This window comes from Dermochelys coriacea, chromosome 9 (genome assembly GCF_009764565.3).
Source record: "Dermochelys coriacea isolate rDerCor1 chromosome 9, rDerCor1.pri.v4, whole genome shotgun sequence".
Lineage (NCBI taxonomy): Eukaryota > Metazoa > Chordata > Testudines > Dermochelyidae > Dermochelys > Dermochelys coriacea.
Window position 1 is genome coordinate 61,983,821 of NC_050076.1, and position 14,979 is coordinate 61,998,799.

General features: G+C 55.7%; 1 protein-coding gene across 1 annotated transcript; it reads left to right on the plus strand.

Moving 5' to 3' along the window:
• The first annotated feature begins 7,481 nt into the window (after positions 1 to 7,481).
• Positions 7,482 to 14,369, plus strand: PIN4 (peptidylprolyl cis/trans isomerase, NIMA-interacting 4). The gene is made up of 4 exons (XM_038416381.2): positions 7,482 to 7,727; positions 7,925 to 8,004; positions 8,619 to 8,738; positions 14,193 to 14,369. Exons 1-4 carry the CDS (start codon positions 7,688 to 7,690, stop codon positions 14,349 to 14,351), a joined length of 399 nt encoding a protein of 132 aa, XP_038272309.1. The 5' UTR covers positions 7,482 to 7,687; the 3' UTR covers positions 14,352 to 14,369.
• The last annotated feature ends 610 nt before the right edge of the window (positions 14,370 to 14,979 follow it).

The following is a 14,979-nucleotide window of genomic DNA, read 5'->3' on the forward strand; positions in this document are numbered from 1 at the left end:
CTTAGTCTCTGTCTCTTAGTCAGACCCAGGTGAGAGCAGCCAGCCTCATCCAGAAGCCCACACTTTATTCCTTGCCAGTCACATCTCAGTCCTTTGTCTTCAAGCAGGGCGATGCTGAGTTCACAACCCCACCAGCCAGAGCTTCCAACTATTCAGTGTCAATCATTGTCATTGGGGCTTCCATTGTCTCTCTTGGACCCTTTGTTGATCTGGGTCGGTTTCAACCAGTTCCTCAACCTATTCATTGGGCCCCAGACAGCAAAGCGACACCCCCACCTCATGTCCTGTGCTGTCCCCAAGAGCAGACTTTACCCCTTTTTCCTCCATGGGGTGGCAATGCAATATAGAGGGAAACTGAGGCACATATAGACATCATAAAAGTATAACAGAAAATTCTCACTTTGTCACAACTGCCACCAAGTATTACTATGGCCAAGAGCTTAGCAGGCTGACATGGGCAATCTACAGTAGGATTAGGTAGGGTAAAAACATGTAAGGGAGATAATCTTCTGGCTTCAGGCTCTAGCCAGCTACTGACACAGATTTAGGAACACATGCAGCCTGTGAGCAGGTCATTCCTTACTGCCCCCTACCGAGTTCCTCACAGCCCCCCTCCTCTCCCGCCCCAAAACAGCTGGTGCTGGCCATTGTAAGAGTCAGGATACTGGACTAGCTGGGCCTCAGGTCAGATCCAGTGTGGAAAGTCCTATGTTCCAATAAACCAAGTTTGATTTGGGAAAGCCAGCCAAGTCCTGCTGTCCTAGTGAAACTTGCATGGCCTGGTTCCCTCCAGCCCCTCACATGAGCAGTGGATGTGTGAAAGAATGAGGGGCACACTGTACCCTGTGTTACCTGTATGTGAATTATGCAGAGAAGTGTGGTATCTATACAAATGTGGCTGCTGTGTATTTTTCGGCATACTGATTTATTATATGCATCCTATTCCTCAGGTGGAGGAGGCAAGGTGGGTGTAGCAGTGTATTCTATAAAGAGAGGTGAATCTAGGGCCTAAATATAGGACTTGATCAAGTGATCAGATACCTACCAGCCAAAGAACTAAAGCTACAAGTCAGAGGGAAGAGAAAGGGAGAACTAGCAAAGTCTAGGGGCAAAAGCTCCAATATCTCCCAGCTGGTGATAACAGCTTTCTCAAGTAGCAGCAGAGTAAAACTAACATTCTTGTCAGTTTAACTGTTGCACACAGGGATCTGGACAGCCGCTATGAAACTGACTGATGTATTGTTAATTTCATTCTGCTGCTTCTTGAAAATGCCATGAAGGCCAGCAACCGCAGTAGCATTATCTACTGTCTACACACTGAAGGAGATAAGAGTGCTCCAGTCATACTTCACAAAGTTTTATTTGCAGCCATAAGGACTATTATTATTATTGTTATTTGTATTACAGTGGCATGTAGGAATCCCAGTCACAGACCAGGACCTTGTTGTGCTAGGTGCTGCACAAACACAGAACAAAGAGATTGGCCTTCCCTGAAGAATCTGACAATCTAAGAAACTTAAAAAAAACCAACAAGGTTAAATTCCACAGAAATTGATGCTTTTGGGTCCTTCACACATCAGTGGCAAGTATGCGACACATTTCAGGTTCTGGCTAACTTGGGGGTGGGGTCATGTGGACCCTCCAAATGAGAATGGTGAAGATAAAGCCAGTGACTAATGTTATGCCTAGGAGTGTTCAACAGGGAAGAAATCTGGCAGTTCCCTAGGCTTGCCTTGTCCATATACACAAATTGCATCAATATAACTTAAGATAATTATAAACTGGTTTACTTAAACTGATGCCAAAGACGGTGTGTAGACACACTGATATTGGTTTAAATCAGGCTCAGATCAGTTTAGCATAAATCAATTAGGAAGAGAGTTAAATCAAAAAATCAGCATCCACACAGGGTGGTTTATCTAAAAACATTTTAGGTTAAATCAGCAGTGCAACTTCTGTAGATAGATAAGGCCTCCATTTCAGGAGTCAGGTGAGCTGAGCAGAAATTCCACTAACTGAAAGTCCCCTATATGTACCATTGCATACCTAGATAGTTACAAAAAGAAAAGGAGTACTTGTGGCACTTTAGAGACTAACAAATTTATTTGAGCATATGCATCCGATGAAGTGAGCTGTAGCTCACGAAAGCTTATGCTCAAATAAATTTGTTAGTCTCTAAGGTGCCACAAGTACTCCTTTTCTTTTTGCGAATACAGACTAACACAGCTGCTACTCTGAAACCTAGATAGTTACGTAGCTGCTTTCTCTCCTTCTCTCAGGAGCACCTAGAAGCAAGATATCAATAGTGAAGGCACGACAATAATTTGACCCAATAGTGCATCCTTTACAGCTGCTGTACACATGTTGCAATATTGCAAACATTTCTCCAAATTTTCAAAAAAGGAAGTAAAGCAGGGAAAAAGGCAGGTAAATACCAAGAATCTCCCTGAGATTGTAAGAGGCCCTTGTAGTAAGTGTGATAAAAATGTGAATGCTTAAGGTTTGCATCCGATGATGTGAGCTTATGCTCAAATAAATTTGTTAGTCTCTCAGATGCCACAAGTACTCCTTTTGTTTTTGCGAATACAGACTAACACAGCTGCTACTCTGAAACCTGTTTTTTTTTTAGTTATTGAAAAGTAAAGCTTGACAAAATACAGTTCTCTCAAGGTGAGGAACAGGAATGATTATATAAGGAATCACTTGTTATAAAATATGTTTGCCAAGCTAGTCATGCTTATTGTTTTTATTTCTATAACACCTAGATGTGTGTTAAGTACTTTACAGCCTCCTAATGAGAGTTTAGGCACTCAGGCATTAGACAACTGGCAAGGCGCACACTCAGGATCCAATACGAAGCAATAGAAGAGATCTGGAAACATTTTCTTCTCATTGTCTCATCACCCTGCCCTACCTGCCCAGACAATCTGTACAGTGGGGGTGCTGAGAGCCATTGAACCAAACTGTAAACCGTGCATGTGATGGAAACCACTTCAATCCATGGGGGGGGGCTGCAGCCCATTGTGGGGGACTGGGCCCAGTCCCATGGTGGGGCAGAGAGGGGAAGAGCGCTGGCCGGGGTCCAGTCCCATGGGGGGGGGAAAACGGGGGCTGGGTCCAGTGCCATCGTGGGAGGCAGAGAGGGGAAGGGCGCTGGCCGGGGTCCAGTCCCATGGGGGGGAATGGGGGCTGGGGTCCAGTCCCATGTGGGGGGGAAACGGGGGCTGGGGTCCAGTCCCATGTGGGGGGGAAACGGGGGCTGGGGTCCAGTCCCATGGGGGGAGGTAGAGAGGGGAAGGGCGCTGGCCACGGTCCAGTCACATGGGGGGGGAACAGGGGCTGGGTCCAGTCCCATGGGGGGGGCAGAGAGGGGAAGGGCCCTGGCCGGCGTCCAGTCCCATGGGGGGGAAACGGGGGCTGGGTCCAGTCCCATGGGGGGGAAACGGGGGCTGGGTCCAGTTCCATGGGGGGGCAGAGAGGGGAAGGGCACTGGCGGGGGTCCAGTCCCATGGGGGGGCAGAGAGGGGAAGGGCACTGGCGGGGGTCCAGTCCCATGGGGGGGCAGAGAGGGGAAGGGCACTGGCGGGGTCCAGTCCCATGGGGGGGCAGAGAGGGGAAGGGCGCTGGCGGGGTCCAGTCCCATGGGGGGGCAGAGAGGGGAAGGGCGCTGGCGGGGTCCAGTCCCGGGGGGGGGGGCCAGAGAGGGGAAGGGCGCTGGCGGGGTCCAGTCCCGGGGGGGGGGCAGAGAGGGGAAGGGCGCTGGCGGGGTCCAGTCCCGGGGGGGGGGCAGAGAGGGGAAGGGCGCTGGCGGGGTCCAGTCCCGGGGGGGGGGGGCAGAGAGGGGAAGGGCGCTGGCGGGGTCCAGTCCCATGGGGGGGGCAGAGAGGGGAAGGGCGCTGGCGGGGTCCAGTCCCGGGGGGGGCAGAGAGGGGAAGGGCGCTGGCGGGGCCCAGTCCAGGGGGGGGGCAGAGAGGGGAAGGGCGCTGGCGGGGCCCAGTCCCGGGGGGGGGCAGAGAGGGGAAGGGCGCTGGCGGGGTCCAGTCCCAGGGGGGGGGCAGAGAGGGGAAGGGCGCTGGCGGGGTCCAGTCCCATGGGGGGGGCAGAGAGGGGAAGGGCGCTGGCGGGGTCCAGTCCCATGGGGGGGGCAGAGAGGGGAAGGGCGCTGGCGGGGCCCAGTCCCATGGGTGGGGCAGAGAGGGGAAGGGCGCTGGCGGGGCCCAGTCCCATGGGGGGGGCAGAGAGGGGAAGGGCGCTGGCGGGGTCCAGTCTCATGGGGGGGGCAGAGAGGGGAAGGGCGCTGGCGGGGCCCAGTCCCGGGGGGGGGCAGAGAGGGGAAGGGCGCTGGCGGGGTCCAGTCCCGGGGGGGGCAGAGAGGGGAAGGGCGCTGGCGGGGTCCAGTCCCGGGGGGGGGCAGAGAGGGGAAGGGCGCTGGCGGGGTCCAGTCCCATGGGGGGGGCAGAGAGGGGAAGGGCGCTGGCGGGGTCCAGTCCCGGGGGGGGGCAGAGAGGGGAAGGGCGCTGGCGGGGCCCAGTCCCGGGGGGGGGCAGAGAGGGGAAGGGCGCTGGCGGGGTCCAGTCCCATGGGGGGGGCAGAGAGGGGAAGGGCGCTGGCGGGGTCCAGTCCCATGGGGGGGGCAGAGAGGGGAAGGGCGCTGGCGGGGTCCAGTCCCATGGGGGGGGCAGAGAGGGGAAGGGCGCTGGCGGGGCCCAGTCCCATGGGGGGGGCAGAGAGGGGAAGGGCGCTGGCGGGGCCCAGTCCCATGGGGGGGGCAGAGAGGGGAAGGGCGCTGGCGGGGTCCAGTCCCATGGGGGGGGCAGAGAGGGGAAGGGCGCTGGCGGGGTCCAGTCTCATGGGGGGGGCAGAGAGGGAAGGGCGCTGGCGGGGCCCAGTCCCGGGGGGGGGGCAGAGAGGGGAAGGGCGCTGGCGGGGTCCAGTCCCGGGGGGGGCAGAGAGGGGAAGGGCGCTGGCGGGGTCCAGTCCCGGGGGGGGGCAGAGAGGGGAAGGGCGCTGGCGGGGTCCAGTCCCGGGGGGGGCAGAGAGGGGAAGGGCGCTGGCGGGGTCCAGTCCCGGGGGGGGGCAGAGAGGGGAAGGGCGCTGGCGGGGTCCAGTCCCGGGGGGGGGGGGCAGAGAGGGGAAGGGCGCTGGCGGGGCCCAGTCCCGGGGGGGGGGCAGAGAGGGGAAGGGCGCTGGCGGGGCCCAGTCCCGGGGGGGGCAGAGGGGAAGGGCGCTGGCGGGGCCCCGTCCCGGGGGGGGCAGAGAGGGGAAGGGCGCTGGCGGGGCCCAGTCCCATGGGGGGGGCAGAGAGGGGAAGGGCGCTGGCGGGGTCCAGTCCCGGGGGGGGGCAGAGAGGGGAAGGGCGCTGGCGGGGCCCAGTCCCGGGGGGGGCAGAGAGGGGAAGGGCGCTGGCGGGGCCCAGTCCCGGGGGGGGGGCAGAGAGGGGAAGGGCGCTGGCAGGGCCCAGTCCCGGGGGGGGCAGAGAGGGGAAGGGTGCTGGCGGGGTCCAGTCCCATGGGGGGGGCAGAGAGGGGAAGGGCGCTGGCGGGGTCCAGTCCCAGGGGGGGGGCAGAGAGGGGAAGGGCGCTGGCGGGGTCCAGTCCCATGGGGGGGGCAGAGAGGGGAAGGGCGCTGGCGGGGTCCAGTCCCATGGGGGGGGCAGAGAGGGGAAGGGCGCTGGCGGGGTCCAGTCCCATGGGGGGGGCAGAGAGGGGAAGGGCGCTGGCGGGGCCCAGTCCCGGGGGGGGCAGAGAGGGGAAGGGCGCTGGCGGGGCCCAGTCCCGGGGGGGGCAGAGAGGGGAAGGGCGCTGGCGGGGCCCAGTCCCGGGGGGGGCAGAGAGGGGAAGGGCGCTGGCGGGGTCCAGTCCCATGGGGGGGGCAGAGAGGGGAAGGGCGCTGGCGGGGCCCAGTCCCATGGCGGGGGCAGAGAGGGGAAGGGCGCTGGCGGGGCCCAGTCCCGGGGGGGGGCAGAGAGGGGAAGGGCGCTGGCGGGGGCCCGTCCCGGGGGGGGGGGCAGAGAGGGGAAGGGCGCTGGCGGGGCCCAGTCCCGGGGGGGGGCAGAGAGGGGAAGGGCGCTGGCGGGGCCCAGTCCCATGGGGGGGGCAGAGAGGGGAAGGGCGCTGGCGGGGCCCCGTCCCGGGGGGGGCAGAGAGGGGAAGGGCGCTGGCGGGGCCCCGTCCCGGGGGGGGGCAGAGAGGGGAAGGGCGCTGGCGGGGCCCCGTCCCGGGGGGGGCAGAGAGGGGAAGGGCGCTGGCGGGGCCCAGTCCCGGGGGGGGGCAGAGAGGGGAAGGGCGCTGGCGGGGTCCAGTCCCGGGGGGGGGGGGCAGAGAGGGGAAGGGCGCTGGCGGGGCCCAGTTCCGGAGGGGGGGCAGAGAGGGGAAGGGCGCTGGCGGGGCCCAGTTCCGGAGGGGGGGCAGAGAGGGGAAGGGCGCTGGCGGGGTTCAGTCCCGGGGGGGGGCAGAGAGGGGAAGGGCGCTGGCGGGGCCCAGTCCCGGGGGGGGCAGAGAGGGGAAGGGCGCTGGCGGGGCCCAGTCCCGGGGGGGGCAGAGAGGGGAAGGGCGCTGGCGGGGCCCAGTGCCGGGGGGGGCAGAGAGGGGAAGGGCGCTGGCGGGGTCCAGTCCCGGGGGGGGGCAGAGAGGGGAAGGGCGCTGGCGGGGCCCAGTCCCGGGGGGGGCAGAGAGGGGAAGGGCGCTGGCGGGGTCCAGTCCCGGGGGGGGCAGAGAGGGGAAGGGCGCTGGCGGGGCCCAGTCCCGGGGGGGGCAGAGAGGGGAAGGGCGCTGGCGGGGCCCAGTCCCATGGGGGGGGCAGAGAGGGGAAGGGCGCTGGCGGGGCCCAGTGCCGGGGGGGGCAGAGAGGGGAAGGGCGCTGGCGGGGCCCAGTCCCGGGGGGGGGCAGAGAGGGGAAGGGCGCTGGCGGGGCCCAGTCCCGGGGGGGGCAGAGAGGGGAAGGGCGCTGGCGGGGTCCAGTCCGGGGGGGGGGCAGAGAGGGGAAGGGCGCTGGCGGGGCCCAGTCCCGGGGGGGGCAGAGAGGGGAAGGGCGCTGGCGGGGCCCAGTCCCGGGGGGGGCAGAGAGGGGAAGGGCGCTGGCGGGGCCCAGTCCCGGGGGGGCAGAGAGGGGAAGGGCGCTGGCGGGGTCCAGTCCCGGGGGGGGCAGAGAGGGGAAGGGCGCTGGCGGGGCCCAGTCCCGGGGGGGGGGGGGCAGAGAGGGGAAGGGCGCTGGCGGGGCCCAGTCCCGGGGGGGGGGGGCAGAGAGGGGAAGGGCGCTGGCGGGGCCCAGTCCCGGGGGGGGGTGAGCCGATGAAACAGACCAGAAATGAGACACGGGGGGAAACAAACCAAACCAAAGAGTAAAAGCGTCCGGAGCGGCCAGAGCCGCGCTCCCGGGACAAGCGGGGTGCCGGCCGAGGGAGCGGGAACTCACAGTGGGCCCGGGCCGCCAGGTCGCCCTGGGGCGGGCGCTGGCCGGGGTCGGGGCGCTGTGGGGGCGAGGGGGGGTCTCGGGGGGGCCGGGCTCTGTGCCGCGACCCGCGCTGCAGCCGTTCCCCGCGCGGCGCGAGAAGAGCCGCCCCGCCCCCGCCAGGCACTTAGCGCGGACACCCCGGGCTCGCGCTGCACCGCGCTCGGCCGCCGGCTGGGGCCTGCGCGGGGCCCTCGCGCTCTCCGCGGCGGCGCGCGCGCGGCTCCTGGCTGAGGAGATGCCCCCCAAAGGGAAAAGCGGCGGGCAAAGGGGGAAGGGTGAGGGGGGGGCCGCGCTGTGGCGCCGCGGGGCGCGGGAAGGGGCGGCGGGCTGTAGTGTCCCGGTCGGGGGGGGGGAGTCGCCATAGTCCATTCCCGCAGCCCGTGTCCTCGCCAGGCTGGCCCTGGTCTGTGGCAGACCCTGGTGCCGCCCCAGGAGCCGAGCCCAGCTAATGACGGTCTGGTTTGTTCCCAAGGAGGAGCCGCTGGCGGTGGGAGCAGTGGGGAGAGGCAGGCCCCGGCCCCGGCCCCGAAGGGCGGCGGCAGCTCCGTGAAGGTGAGTGGGGCGTGGAGGGGTAGCGGGGCTATAGGCCCGTCTCCCCAGCTGCCGCCTTCAGCCAAGCGCGTGGTGTGGCCAGGTGGCGCAAGGCCTCTGTGAGGGAGACCACAGGCTGTGGGCGCCCAGGCGGAGGCAGGGGCAGGGGCAGAGGCAGAGGCGGGGGTTCGGCCTGGCTCTGGGCTTCGTGGCGGCAACCCTCGGCTGCCCAGTCAGATCCGGGGGGGGGGGGGGGGAAGATGCCGCTGAGAGGCAGCTGCTAAGTGCAGTCTGCCTGTGTGACAGGGCAGTGGGACTGGGTGCAGGGCTTGGGACTGGGCCGCTGCCGAGCTCGTGTGCCGCTTGCAGCAGCAGCAGGAGGCAGGCTGGGCAGAGGACTGCCTCCCTCTGCCCTGGCTGCGGTTTGGGACAGCAATTGAACTGAATGTCCTGGGCTGGAGGTGGGAAGCCCTCCAATGGACTCAACTCTACGGTGGAGAGAAACACGCTGTGAGCTGCCGCAGTCAGGGCACAGGGGCACTGACAGGAGCCTGTTCAGTTAACGGCAGTAAAATGACTGTTTTGTAGGGAGCTGAGCCTCCAAAATGCAACTTCTCTCTGCTTTTGCCTTCTAGGTTAGACACATCCTGTGTGAAAAGCACAGCAAAATCATGGAGGCCATGGAGAAACTGAAGTCTGGAGTGCGCTTCAGTGAAGTAGCCTCACAGTACAGTGAAGATAAAGCCAGACAAGGGGTACATTTCACTGATTGTCAAGCTTGTGCTGACAGCTCTTAAGTGGACTACCTGATGTCAGCTAGTGTAGAGGTGGCCACACGGAGGCTCGTGAGCCACATGTGGCTTTTTTACAGTTAAAGTGTACCTCGCAAAGTCCCCCTCATGCACCCTCACTTCCCCCATTCTCTACCTACCAGACTGGGGCAGGGGGAGCTCAGGGCTTCTGCCTGTGGCAGAGTGGTGGGGCTAGAGGCTTCTGCCCTGCTAGGGGGAAGGGGGGGTCTTGGGGCTTCATCCTTGCAGGAGGCACCTGCTGGGGCTGAAGCACCAGCAGGCACGCCCAGCTCTCAAACTTCTGAAGACTATCGTATGTGGCTTGGAGAGTCAGTAAATTTGGCCACCCTGATCTAGTCGTTAGCAGGAGACTGGGACTCCGGGAAATCTGCCAAGTTCCATAGTACTCATCAGTGGGGTCATAGTACTTAGCGGATAAATGAGGTTGAATTGGGAAGTCTCTTATGGACTTCTTGGATCTCCTGCTCTTCCCCTTTCCTTGAAATAAGAGTCTTTGGGTGGGCCATATTTCTCCACCTGCCCCATCAATCTGGTTTTGCAGGGAAATGGTCTGTCACAGAGGAGGGTGTTACAGTATGCACTCAAAGTACTTCAACTCCACATTAATCTGATCCTCTCAGGAAACTTAATCCATAACCAGACCCCCTTGACAGAACACTAGCTCTAGCTTTTTACTCCTAGGGGAATTCATCACCAAAAAATTTAAAATTCTACTCACGATATTTTAAAATTCTGCACATTTTATTTATCAAAATAACACTGTAATCATGCCAGTTTCAATTATTTTAGTAATTTATTTCAAAATACTTGTCAACAAGTATGTCTAACGATACACAGAAAGGAGGAGGAGTCCGGCGGCACCTTAAAGACTAACAGATTTATTTGGATATAAGCTTTCGTGGGTAAAAAAAACCCACTTCTTCAGATGCGTAGAGTGGAAATGCAAATGAATTGTAGCTCAGCAGTTTCTCTTTGAAGTCTGTTTTTGAAGTTTTTTTGTTGAAGAATGGCTACTTTTAAATCTGTTGTTGAGTGTCCAGGGAGATTGAAGTGTTCTTCTACTGGCTTTGTATGTTACCATTCCTGAGATCTGATTTGTGTCCATTTATCCTTTTATGTAGAGACTGTCCAGTTTGGCCAATGTACATGGCAGAGGGGCATTACTGGCACATGATGGCGTATATCACATTAGTAGATGTGCAGGTGAATGAACTATGATGGTGTCGCTAGAGTAGATATGGGGACAGAGAAGGCAACGCAGGGATTGGTTCCAGGGCTAGTGATTCTGTGGTGTGGTGTATAGTTGCTGCTGAGTATTTGCTTCAGGTTGGGGGGCTGTCTGTAAGCCAGGATTGGTCTGCCTGTACATATGCAGGTGAATGAGCTTCTGATGGTGTGGCTAGGTCCTATGATGGTGTCATTAGAGTAGATATGGGGACAGAGAAGGCAATGCAGGGATTGGTTCCTGGGTTAGTGTTTCTATTGTGTGGTGTGTAGTTGCTGGTGAGTATTTGCTTCAGGTTGGGGGGCTGTCTGTAAACGAGGATTGGTCTGCCTCCCAAGGCCTGTGAGAGCGGGGGATCGTTTTCCAGGATAGGCTGTAGATTGTTGATGATGAGCTGGAGAGTTTTTAGCTGGGGGCTGTACGTGATGGCTAGTGGTGTTCTGTTATTTTCTTTGTTGGGTCTGTCCTGTTGTATGAGACTTCTGGGTACCCATCTCGCTCTGTCAATCTGTTTCCTCACTTCCCCAGGTGGCTATTGTAGTTTTAAGAATGCTTGATAGAGATCTTGTAGGTGTTTGTGTCTGTTTGAGGAATTGGAGAAAATGCAGTTGTATCTTGGGGCTTGGCTGTAGACAATGGATCGTGTGATGGGTCCTGGATGTAAGCTGGAAGCATGTAGGTAAGTATAGCAGTCAGTAGGTTTCCGGTATAGGGTGGTGTTTATGTGACCATCACTTATTTGCACTGTAGTGTACTGAAAGTGGATCTCTTGTGTGGACTGGTGCAGGCTGAGGTTGAAGGTGGGATGGAAATTGTTGAAATCATGGTGGAATTCTTCAAGGACCTCCTTCCGTGGGTCCATATGATGAAGATGTCATCAATGTAGCATAAGTAGAGGAGGGGCGCTAGGGGACGAGAGCTGAGGAAGCGTTGTTCTAAGTCAGCCATAAAAATGTTGGCATACTGTGGGCCATGCGGGTATCTGTGGCAGTGCTGCTGATTTGAAGGTATAAGTTGTCTCCAAATCTGAAATGGTTGCGGGTGAAGACAAAGTCACGAAGTTCAGCCACCAGGTGTGCCATGGCCTCATCAGGGGTACTGTTTCTGACAGCTTGTAGTCCATCCTCGTGTGGAATATTGGGGTAAAGAGCTTCTACATCCATGGTGGCCAGGATGATGTTTTCAGGAAGATCACGAATACATTGTAGTTTCCTCAGGAAGTCAGTGATGTCTCGAAGATAGCTAGGAGTGCTATTTACAACCTATCCTGGAAAACGATCCCCCGCTCTCACAGACCTTGGGAGGCAGACCAATCCTCGTTTACAGACAGCCCCCCAACCTGAAGCAAATACTCACCAGCAACTACACACCACACAATAGAAACACTAACCCAGGAACCAATCCCTGCATTGCCTTCTCTGTCCCCATATCTACTCTAATGACACCATCATAGGACCTAGCCACACCATCAGAAGCTCATTCACCTGCATATGTACTAATGTGATATATGCCAGCAATGCCCCTCTGCCATGTACGTTGGCCAAACCGGACAGTCTCTACGTAAAAGGATAAATGGACACAAATCAAATCTCAGGAATGGTAACATACAAAAGCCAGTAGAAGAACACTTCAGTCTCCCTGGACACTCAACAACAGATTTAAAAGTAGCCATCCTTCAACAAAAAAAACTTCAAAAACAGACTTCAAAGAGAGACTGCTGAGCTACAATTCATTTGCAAACTTATCACCATCAATTTGGGTTTGAAGAGGGACTGGGAGTGGCTGGCTCACTACAAAAGCAATTTTCCATCTCTTGGTACTGACACCTCATCAATTATTGGGTGTGGACAACAACCACCTTGACTAAATTGGCCTTTAACATTGGTTCTCCACTTGTAAGGTAACTCCCTTCTCTTCATATGCCAATATATATTTATGTCTGTATTTGTAATTTTCACTCCATGCATCTGAAGAAGTGGGGTTTTTTACTCATGAAAGCTTATGCCCAAATAAATCTGTTAGTCTTTAAGGTGCCACCGGACTCCTCATTGTTTTTGTGGATACAGACTAACATGGCTACCCCTCTGTATTCTAACAATACAGACAACAAAGATTCAGGAAATATTTTTGATGGGGTTACATAAGCTGTTAATGCTCTAAGAAGACATCTTGGAGTCGTGGATAGTTTTCTGAAAACATCCGCTTGATATGCAGCAGCAGTCAAAAAAGCTAACAATGTTAGGAACCATTAGGAAAGGGATAGATAATAAGATAGTAAATAATGACGCAGTATAAATCCATGGTACGCCTACACCTTGAATATTGCATGCAATTCTGGTCACCCTATCTCAAAAAAAAAAAAAATTAGAAATGGAAAAGGTCCAAACAATAAATTTGATTAGGGGTATGAATAAGCTTTCTTATGAAGAGAGATTAAAAAGACAGACTGTACAGCTTGAAAGAGAGAGATTCCTGGGGGAATTCTGCATGCTGCGCATGTACAGAATTTATGTTCCTTGCAGATTTCTTTGCTTCCCTGCAGAAAAATGACTTCTGATGGAGAAACAAAGGGAAACCCACAAGAGCAGTCATGTGCCCTTCCCTGGCAGTGCAGCCAGATTGGTTCGGGTGCCTGGAGCAGCTGGTAGAAACGTAAATCACCACTGGGATGGGGTCAGGAGGCTGGGCAGTCATGCATGTAAGAGGGAGAAAGACACTCTGTCCCTCTTGCTTGCTATTGTGTCATGTTCGGTGTGGAGAGGCAGGGCTCTGGGGTGTTTCTGAGGAGGTAGGCATGAGGCAGAGCAGAATGTAGCAGCCTGCCTGCTTAGTGAATTGTTCCCATTGTCTTTGTGAATTCCCCCAGGAGTATAAAACAGGTGTAAAAGTTTTAAGGCTCCTTTACATTGCCAGAGTGGTACAAAGGACAGTATGGCCTTATAAATGCTTAAGGTGCTTTAGTGACTAGAACTGGTCTAAATTTTTTGGACTGAAAAAAAATTCCTATCAAAATGTGCTCCATTGCCTGTTTGGTACTTACCTTCCTGGAGATGGTCAGTAGCCAATATAAATTGTGAATTTGAGTCCGCAGCCCTCACTTGCTGTTCAGTTGCCTATGATGTAACACTGATCATATGGCTGCATGTATTTGTTGACTAATAACTAGAAATAAAGGGTCAAACCTAGCTACATTATTATTGGACAAAGGGGGTTTGTGGATTTCCTCCAGTGCTCCGCACTCCCATTCTCCATCCATTGTATTGTAGTTTAAATAAATTACCAAAATAATTGAAACTGGCATTATTTTATTGCATTATTTTGACAAATAAAATGTGCAGAATTTTGTAGAATTTTAAAATACTGTGTGCAGAATTTTGAATTTTTTGGTGCAGAATTTTTAATACTTTGGCACAGTATTCCTCCAGGAGTAAAGAGACAACTAAGGGGGGATATGATAAAGGACTATACAATCGTAAATGGTTTGGAGAAAGTGAGTAAGGAAGTGTTAAATGCCCCTTCACCTAAGAAGTGGGGTCACCCTATGAAATTAACAGATAGCAGGTTTAAAATAAAAGGAAGTGCTTCTTGACACACTGCACAGTCAACCTGTGCTACTTGTTGCCAGGGGACGTTGTGAAGGCCATAACTAAATTTTAAGAAAGAGCTAGATAAGTTCATGGAGCATAGGTCCATTAGTAGGTATTAGCCAAGATGGCCAAGAATGCACCCATTTTGTGAGTGTCCCTAAGACTTTGATGCTGGGACTGGATGACAGGGGATGGATAGTTGATGATTGCCCTGTTCTGTTCATTTCCTTTGAAGCATCTGACATTGACCACTGTTGGAAGACAGAATGCTGAGCTAGATGGACCATTGGTCTGACTCAGTTTAGCCATTCCTATGCTCTGTTTTCTATAGGTTTCTATACTGAACACATCGCCATAGTATCTGATGATACTCTCATTCCACACACATCTGTGCAGTAGTAGACGGCTGCAAAGTTTAAGGTTCCAAGCACTGAATGAAAAAAGGTTATTTGTTCTTAAAAACCCTGTTTGTTGGATTTTTCTGTCTGCTTTATAGAAATGTTATGCACTCTGTCTCACAATGCAGCTCTGGGCAAGTTTTGAAATGGGATACTCAGACCTGACCATTTTTGTTGACTCTTTCAGGGAGACTTGGGCTGGATGACCAGAGGTTCTATGGTGGGACCTTTCCAGGAAGCAGCATTTGCCTTGGCAGTCAGCAGTATGGACAAGCCAGTGTACACAGACCCTCCTGTCAAAACGAAGTTTGGATACCACATAATTATGGTTGAAGGGAGAAAATAAAATATAAAAAAGAGTGAAGCTGACACTTACTGTTCTATACAGTGACTAGGAACTTCTTAGCAGATTTGTTGTGGGAGTTAGGGTTGGGGATCTGTAGGAATCAGGTTTGTATATGTGCATGCGTGCAGCATGTTTGGTGACAGTGTCCAAACCTCTTCTTTTATGCAATTTTACCCCAGTTTACAGATTATAGGCCTATCAGGGTGGGAGCCAACAGAAAGAAGTTGGTACCTAGCAAAGCACTTCCAGGTAATGTCTTCAGGCAGTTATTGAAATCTCCTTTGTTGTATGGGGCATGTGAGATTCTTCCTTCATGAGAACTGGAGGAATTGAGTGGCTTTTCCTGGGCTGCTGACATGGATGGGCTGACCTATTGGAATAGTATTAGTAGACTTCATATAAAATCTATGGGAAAAAAATCTCCTTGCAGTTGCAACTTTGGGTCCATGGAGAAAGACTGGTAAAATGGCTTGGTTGTCCAGGAAAATCCAGAATTATAATTTAGACCATCTAGGTTTACAAACTGAGGCTAACGTATTAAATGTTACCCTACAGTGGATTTATCAGCTATGTGACAGTTGTGCTGTAGCTTCATGTTCCATTTCCCTGCAAGGGATTTGGCAAATCA

Bases quoted from the DNA above. Each gene is read 5' to 3' on its own strand.
- PIN4 (XM_038416381.2), top strand. From the start codon at position 7,688: ATGCCCCCCAAAGGGAAAAGCGGCGGGCAAAGGGGGAAGG. The intron at 7,728-7,924 runs GTGAGGGGGGGG...TTTGTTCCCAAG, and splicing joins CGGCGGGCAAAGGGGGAAGG to GAGGAGCCGCTGGCGGTGGG. The intron at 8,739-14,192 runs GTACATTTCACT...TGACTCTTTCAG, and splicing joins AAGATAAAGCCAGACAAGGG to GGAGACTTGGGCTGGATGAC.